We start from the raw sequence: 8738 nt of genomic DNA on the forward strand, positions 1-8738 counted from the left end.
TGAGTGTTTTACCGGCACCATGAGTGAGAGTGGTGTGTGTATGAGTGACGATCCTCACAGTGTCGGCTGTTCTGTGGTTCGGAGCTGTGAAAATATGGTAGTCAAAATGTTGACACCAACTGGTCTCCATAACCTGCGTGTGCCCCTCTTACTCCAATCACGAGGGATTGTACAATGTATGGGGCACAAGTAATGTCTGGATTTAATTTGCCAGTCATCAGTGGCTCTGCTCCCACTCAAATCGCTACTATATGTTTCCTTCCAACATTTCATATTATTTTGAGACCATTTTAGAAAAAACGCCACTGAGCCGCAAGAGAGTGCTTGAAGAGCCGCATGCGGCTCCGGAGCCGCAGGTTGCCGACCCCCGTCTTAGCTACACAACATTGGTCACTAGTTACCCAGAGCTGCACTGAGATGATCCTGTTTGGCAGAGAGCATCTTTTATTTTGAAAGTAAGTTTTTTGAGCTTCTGTCAAACGTAAAAAGAAAAAAAAAATCACATTTTCAGAGATGCTGGTTTCTTTTTATATTTTTGCTTTTGTTTGTGCCAAAAAATAGATATAATTAATATTTATTATTAAAAAACAAAAGATCATGAATGCAAATCCAATTTTCTTAAAGGCTAAAATAAAACTATGCGGCTCCTTCTATCGTTTGTTCAGTAGAACACGAGCCCTAAAGGCTCTTTTACAGTTAAAGGTTGCCCCTCCCTTTTCACATGATGTCACACATCGCTGGTTATGTGCAGAGCAGCTTCCGGTTTCTATGGTTTAGAACAGCAAAGCTGACAGCTGAACGCTGTTTAAAGCAATTTTACCTAAATAATAAAGTGTAGCCTAAACAACTGTAATTGAAATTTGTACAATATTTATTTTATAAATGTCCTACCTGGTTGTATTCGTTTCCTCTCTTAAATCGTTCATAAATCAGAGTACAAATGTCAGTAATCCTGCAGTCAGAATAGCAGCTGCTTCCCCAAATCCCTATGGATTCTATTAAAGGAGTCGTGGATTACTTCTCTCAACCAGGTTTAAGTTAGACAAAGGCTACAGGTACTTCAGTGAACACTGCTTGTTTAATTATGAAAGTATTTATGATTTTATTACCTTCATAAAAAAAAGGCTCGTCAAGACGCTTTTCTCCTTCAGAATGACGTTGGTCGTGTTAATGGTTGAAAAGTTACAGAATGTTAAAGATTTTGTGTTTGAGCGTCACCGGCGACGCCTCAGGTGTTAAAGGGTTAAATCAAAAATATGTGTGTTAAAAAATCTTTGTATTTCCTTGGTAAAATCTTAGAGATTGACAAAAGTTGGTGATCGTCATTTCAGGATTCACCCAAACTTTCAGAACTTTCAGGACTAAAGAGACATTGAAGCATGCTTCTCCTTCATGTTGTTGTTGCTTCAGGCTGCAGTCTTACCTCTCCGATGTTGTTGCCTGCTCCTGTGAGATTTGTGCTGGTGTCCTGAACCGTGGTGAGTCTGCTCCTTGACCCGGGTCGCTGACCTCCTGTCCAGTTCAGCCTCTTTAGGACAGATGTGGTGCAGCCGGCACTGCTGTGAGAGTTCAGTGTACGCAAAAAGCCAGTACACCAGAAGAAACCAAGCAGTAACGCGCATCTTCCCTCCTCAAGTCAACCCTTTCTGCTGTAAACACTCCAACCCCTTCAAGCTGCTATGCCTCAGCAGCCATGGACGGATCCACACTGAGATGCTGCATGGGGCTTGTCCTGGAGTTTGGCACACTACTTCAGTTTACTCAAGACACCCTCCCCTCCTGTTATTCACTGCTGCAGGCATCTTGGACTCCCTCCTTCTTGGGTCTTTAGAGAGCAAAGCTGGAAGAGGGACTTCATTCTGAGGGAGGCGTCCCAGGAGTACAACATTTGCATCATTCATTTTGGAAAACTCACTAGAGGATCCAAGAAGGTGACTGTATTCTCCAAGATCAGCCTCATGTCAAGTGTAGTGAGAGAAAGGAACTTTTTTTGCCCTGTATAATAAAGAAAAGGGTTATGAAGTTTTAGAATCCCATTAAATGTCAATAAAACTGAAATAAAATTCTAAATACTGTGAACTTTCCTTCGAATAAAACAGTTTATAGTGAAACAAAACGAGAACAAATACCTCATTTTTGTGCACTGCACTGTGGGGTGACGGCCGCCACCCTCTTCTTCTCTCCTATCCAACTCGCACCAGTCAAGTAGCCAAAGAAATTTGTAGCTGCCTGTCTGCACAGTGTGAGTCTCATACATCATCCTGACTCGCCTGCAGGAGGAAAACAAAAGTAGCAGGTCCATTTTATTGCTAGTTAGTCTGTCTGGTGTGTGGCCCTCTTTTCCCTTTACAAGGTTCTTCACTTCTGATTTTTATATTTCACTTCCACCGAATAAAATGGTCAGTAAAGGCTGAACACAAAGAAATGCCTCAAAGATGGCTGCGTGAATTCAATTCAGTTTTATTTATATAGGCCGATATCACGATGTAATCGTCTCAGTGGGCTTACCGGTAACAATACAAAGACATAAAGTCAGTCATAAAATATAAACAGTAGCTGGTTGCTAAACTAAGCTAACTAAGTTAATGTGGTATCCCTGCCCTTAGACCCTCCTTCTCGGTGAGGAAAATCTCCCAAAAAAATGTTGGGAAAAAATAATAAACCACAGGGATGTCCACATGAAGGAGCGATCCTCTCCCAGGTGATGTACCAGGATTGGTAAATAGGAATTATCTCATCTAACTCAACAACTACACATTTAAATAGTGTATCAGATGGACTTCATCTGGATGGGCTGGGGGACAGCTGGTGATGCGAGACGTGCCAGAGGCGAGGTCCACTGCCATCAACAGACGAGCCACCTGGAATCTCTCTCAGTCCGAGAACCAAAATGAGCAAGAGACGAAGTCCACCACCAAGGACAGACGAGCCACCTGGAATCTCTCTCAGTCCGAGACGTGAAACGAGCCAGAGACGAGGTCCACTGCCATCAACAGACGAGCCACCTGGAATCTCTCGTGATCTGAGACGCGAAACGAGCCAGAGGCGAGGTCCACTCCCATCAACAGACGAGCCACCTGGAATCTCTCGCGATCTGAGACGCAAAACGAGCCAGAGACGAGGTCCACTGCCAACAACGGACGAGCCACCTGGAATCTCTCTCAGTCCGAGATGCGAAACGAGCCCGTGATGAGGTCCAATGCCAACAACAGATGAGCCACCTGGAAACTCACTCAGTCCGAGACGTGAAACGAGCCAGAGCCTAGGTCCACTGCCATCAACAGACGAGCCACCTGGAATCTCTCTCAGTCCGAGAACCAAAATGAGCAAGAGACGAAGTCCACCACCAAGGACAGACGAGCCACCTGGAATCTCTCGCGATTTGAGATGCAAAACGAGCCAGAGACGAGGTCCACTGCCAAGAACAGACGAGCAACCTGGAAACTCTCTCAGTCCGAGAAGTTGTGGTGCGGTTTGATATAATAATAAAATATTCTTAACGTTTAACAATTTTATAGTGTAAACATAATTTAAGCAACTAACAACCAAATATAGTGTTTAATATGAACAGAAAGACTCCAAAATGAAGGTATTTCAATGTTTGTGGAGTTCTCTACTCAGACAATGATAATAAATAATAGTAATATTTTGATTACACTGTAAGTCAGTAGGATGATAGATGGAATAGTGCTGGGAGGATCCATCCAACAATATTGATTGTATTGATCTCAAATTGGTATTGGATCAATACTAATCTGCACAAATGGAGTTTTCACTCTTGTTTGAAACTTTTCTGCATCAGTAGAAAGATCCAGACGAGTCACTGCCTCACCACGACTTGTTTCTTTTGGTTTGTTGACTGTCGTGCATTCACTTCTTAACTTTTTATTTAATTTCAAGGCGTTTTTATTTTAATAAACTTTTTTCCCTTTAATTTGAAATATTTTCCTCAGTCTGTTAAGTTTATCAAGTAATTAAAAAAAGGAAAAAGTACAAAAAAAAAACATTAACGGTGATTAAAAACAATTGAGATTTTAAGGTTCATGTCACATCCATTGCATTTACAAAAATATTGATATTGGTATCGATATTAGAGATATTGACCAGTATCAGATTGATACCTAAATGCCCTTGACCTGCCCTAGTATGGAATGTTAATCTGTAAAAAACAAGGGCAAAGTAAACGTTTTGGTCTCTTGTTGACCAGGTTACATTAAAAAAGTAGTTTTGAATTCTAGAGTTTCACTTTGTCCCGGTGAGTTGGACACACACCCCAGGAGGTGGTTCTGCACTGGACTTGTTACCAGCAGGTAGCAGCTTTGAACCCATCCCAGTCTGGTTAATTCCGATCACAGTTTGATGAAAATTACTCCTGTGATTTCAGAAAAAAAAAAAGCTTTCGTTTTATTTAGCATCCTGTCTGGAGGAACAGCTGACTGTCTGTTTGGTACTGGAGAGATCCTTACAGTAAGCACAGAAGTCATGATCAAAGTAGGATCTTAATTTGTTATTCTTTCTTTCAACAAACTTAAGGAGATACACCTGAGTCTTCAGTTGCCAGCTGCAGTGATAGACCATGAACTTTATTGAGGCCATCAGAGTTATGGTGCTGTGACTTTGATCACAGTATATATGATCAATATTTAGTCCAGGGGTGTCAATCGCACATGGGTTCAAAATCCAAAACACATCTTAGGTTTTGGGCCGAACTGGATAACTTTTGATTGAACACTAAAACAAAATTTTAAATCTTTAAAACCGTAGATTTTTAACATAATTATGAACAAGATATATAGCATTACCTGTGATAATGTTAGTGTGAATGCTGTAAGCTCAATATGGTCGCTGAAGATGATAGTGCTGATAGCTGAATATGCTGAAATTTATAACTAAAAACACTAAAGCTGATAGCTGTAAACGCTGAAGCTGAAAATGTTGAAGCTGATAGCTATAAACGCTGAAGCTGAAAACGCTGAAGCTGATAACTGTAAACACTGAAGCTGAAAATTCTGAAGCTGATAGCTGTAAACGCTGAAGCTGAAAACGCTGAAGCTGATAGCTGTAAACACTGAAGCTGAAAATGCTGAAGCTGATAGCTGTAAACGCTGTAAACACTGAAGCTGAAAATGCTGAAGCTGATAGCTGTAAATGCTGAAGCTGAAAATGCTGAAGCTGATAGCTGTAAACGCTGTAAACACTGAAGCTGAAAATGCTGAAGCTGATAGCTGTAAACGCTGACGCTGAAAACGCTGAAGCTGATAACTGTAAACGCTGAAGCGGAAAACGCTGAAGCTGATAGCTGTAAACACTGAAGCTGAAAATGCTGAAGCTGATAGCTGTAAACGCTGAAGCTGTAAACACTGAAGCTGAAAACGCTGAAGCTGATAGCTGTAAATGCTGAAGCTGAAAACGCTGAAGCTAAAGCTGAAAACGCTAAAACCTAAAATCACTAAAGCTAAGAGCTGAAAGTGCTGATGTTGATAGCCAGCTAAAATATTATCCAAATGTCAAATTAGACTAAAACAAACAAACAAACAAACAAAAAAATAGGTTAGCCAAAACAGCTATCATGTAGCTGAAACATTAGCTAAACCTCAAAATAGCCTTAAAAAAAACATTGTAGTAAGTCTTAGTTAGTCCAAAAAGCTAGTAGTATGCCATTTTTTTTAAATTTAAAAACTGTCACTTTTTAACTAAATTATGAATATTAAAAAGGCAGGAATATTATTCCAGAATTAATCAACTTAAATCTTAAATAACTTTCAATATTTTACTCTCCATAAAAAAATATTTTGTCAAAATTATAGAAGTTAAACAATGTATGCAATCTTCTAATTGAATTGCGTCGTTTTTGGAATCCGGGTGGGATGGGAACGACGAGCAAAATGGCTGCGGATGTGAAACGCAAGCTCCAAGTTCTGCTTCAGTGAGTCTGAATGTCAGATCTGCCCCAGGAGAAGTGCTGGCCGTCCCCTTTGCAGCCTCAAAACCAAGCAGCCTGGGCTTCTATCACCTCTTTGCCCTTGCATTACTCTTTTTTTCCCTTTGCCACGCCCACTCCCCTCTCTTTATATGTCCAGCTGGCTGTGCCACAAATGATCCTCACACCCCCACATGCTTTGTTCTTCTTATTTTCCCAGTCCCTTGAAACAGAGGGGGGAGACAAAGTAAGGTGACATGGGAGAGGGTGTGAGAACAGAGAAGCATTCTACTGGATATTTTGAACCTCAAGCTCTGGAAATGTCTCAAACTTGAGGAATTAGAAGGTAGAGCGGATGTGGTGAGGGTGGTGTTCAAAAGATGAGTCAAAATAATGTCATTGTGGGTAGATACTTGATATACATTTAGACCACATTTGTCAAAGTTAAGGCCCGGGGGCCGGATCAGGCCCTCCCATAGACTGTAAAAATAATGGACTAAGCGAGCAATAAGGTCCCCCATTGGAAATGCATTACTTCCTCTCCTCGCGAAAGTAGGGCGCCGCTTTCACCGTCAATTCCTGAAACGGATACCGCCATTTGCAACCCATCCTCAGCGATTGGTCCGAGTCATAGCTGAGTCATGGAATCTACAGGAAGTACTGTCGCCAATCAGGAGTGAGTTTATTGCAACCGTCCGCCTCTTTCCACGCCTCGACCACGAGACCGCGGATGTAAACAGCTTCTACTTTAATCACGGCGGCTCAGGAGAATTGTACAAGTCATTGTTCAAGCCTTTGAGGGAGAACCATCCCAACATTTGATTCTGTCAGCGGTCCTTTGGGATTTACTTACATTTATTCCTTTTTGTCGGGATAAAAGGAGCATTTGGGTGACGGCGCTGGAGAACGGCGTGTGTCCTCCCCCCCTCGCGCGCGCCGCAGAGGCAGGGGAAGGTTAGCACCAGTGTCCTCTGATCAGGAGTCGACCACCCTACAGCTGCACCACAGCCACCCAGTTACAGTTTTAAAAATTTTAAGTTTTAGAGTGTTCAATAAATGTGTATCCTGTTCGGCCTGCGACCTAAGGTGTGTTTTGCACTTTGGCCTCTTGTGCGATTGAGTTTGACACTCCAAATTTAGACCAAGAAGAGTTAGTCCCTCCGTTAAATACTTCTGTGAACCACTTTCTACTAAAAGCTAGAATCATGTTTATTTCTGTCTGTGTTCACTAGGAATAAACATGGTATCATCACTTATATCCCACTTCTGAAACCCCAGCAGTTCTCAGGCAGGCTTCTGTAAAATCCAGCAGTGGATTCCTGTGCAGAAATAGGCTCACAGTATGGAGATGTGGGCTGGAACTAACAGGATTGGTTTTGATTCATTAAATTCTCTTTCATCCCCCTGGTTGGAATTCCACTCCATGTCTCCTCTGACTTCACACTTTAAAATGGGTGTGGGAGGGGTCCTTTATAATTAAAGCTTCATCTTACGAAGCTCATTTACTCACTGGAATCATCGTTTTATTACAACGCCATGGAATCACCATCACAACCCTTAGTTATGAATGCAGTGCTGAGCTCATCAAAGAAGAGAGTACAAGATATGATTCAACGGAAAAAGGGGAAACTAAGGTGTTGAGGGGGGGGCAACAGCAAAACAACAAAGAGTGTTTAGTTGTTGATCAACCATGAAATAAGTTCTGCGAACACGTTTACTGACATGGTGGGAAGCACATGAAGGATCTAAATACAGGAAGCAGTTGGGTCAGTCTTTCATGTACATCATATTGACACAATTTTATTTAACTTCACATTGAGAAGATCAACAATACCCTCCACACAACCTTATTTATTGTCCATCCATCCATTTTCTAAACCCCTTTTGGAGCCTAACCTGCCAGGATACACCCTGGTCAGGCTGCTAGTCTGTCCCAGGGCTACACTCGCACACAAAGGGACAATTTAGAGTAACCAATTACCAAGCCCGAGTCCTTGGAGAAAACCCACAGAACATGCAAACTGCACACAGAAAGCCCCCCCCCTCATTGGTGGATCTGTTTCAGGTCCCCCAGCCAGAACTTGAACCGGGGCCTTCTTAATGTGAGGTAAGAGTGCTAACCACTGCACTAATATGCAGCTTTTGTTCTAACCAAATTATGTTGAACAGATTCAGTCACCTGACATATCTTTGTTTTTTTTTTTTATTTTAAATGCAGAACTCTCAAAACAGCATTTAAATGTGAACTTTTAGAAATCACAAAGCAGGTTATGTGCTGGGTCTTTGGTTAATGTCACACCTCACTTCATCCAGTGATGATAATATATATATCTATGGTAGTACCTTGAATCTGGCACTGATGGGACATGAAGCAACGATGGCTCCTATGTCTGAAGCCCATAATGGGCCACCAAAACTGTAGAACAGGGGTCTCAAACTCGCGGCCCGCGGGCCATCTGCGGCCCGCAGGATGATGATTTGCGGCCCGCGTCTTCATATGAAAGATTACCGTTAGTGCGGCCCGCAAGGCTGATATGAATGACAGTTGCTATGTGCCGAGCTGAATGAACCAATCACAGTGAGCTATATGACTCTAGAGGCGGGACATCGGCGGTCTGTCCAGTGCCTCTGTCTATCATTCATTCCTTCCTCCAATCAGCTGGGCGGAGGAGGAGCCAGGAAGCACCAAACGTGATTTGTGTGACAAATTCTCGTGCCCCGCGCGGGGAACTTGCTGCTCGCGGCTCATCAAAAAATGTGTTTCTGTCGCCGCGCCGCGTGTCGAAGGGGCTACCAGCTCCGTCTGTGGATGTCTCTC

The 8738-nt window shown here is 42.5% G+C and overlaps 1 protein-coding gene across 2 annotated transcripts in view; it reads right to left on the minus strand.

The window, feature by feature from the left end:
• Window positions 1-1941, minus strand: part of robo4 (roundabout, axon guidance receptor, homolog 4 (Drosophila)) — a 26423-nt gene extending 24482 nt beyond the window's left edge. For both annotated transcript variants that reach the window (XM_036215281.1, XM_024261683.2), the window contains exon 1: window positions 1424-1941. In XM_036215281.1, the coding sequence (XP_036071174.1) occupies window positions 1424-1622 (199 nt within the window). In that variant the 5' untranslated portion in view covers window positions 1623-1941. The remainder of the gene's footprint in view (window positions 1-1423) is intronic.
• Window positions 1942-8738: the final 6797 nt, after the last annotated feature.

Source organism: Oryzias melastigma, linkage group LG14, assembly GCF_002922805.2.
Source record: "Oryzias melastigma strain HK-1 linkage group LG14, ASM292280v2, whole genome shotgun sequence".
In the NCBI taxonomy this organism is placed as follows: domain Eukaryota; kingdom Metazoa; phylum Chordata; class Actinopteri; order Beloniformes; family Adrianichthyidae; genus Oryzias; species Oryzias melastigma.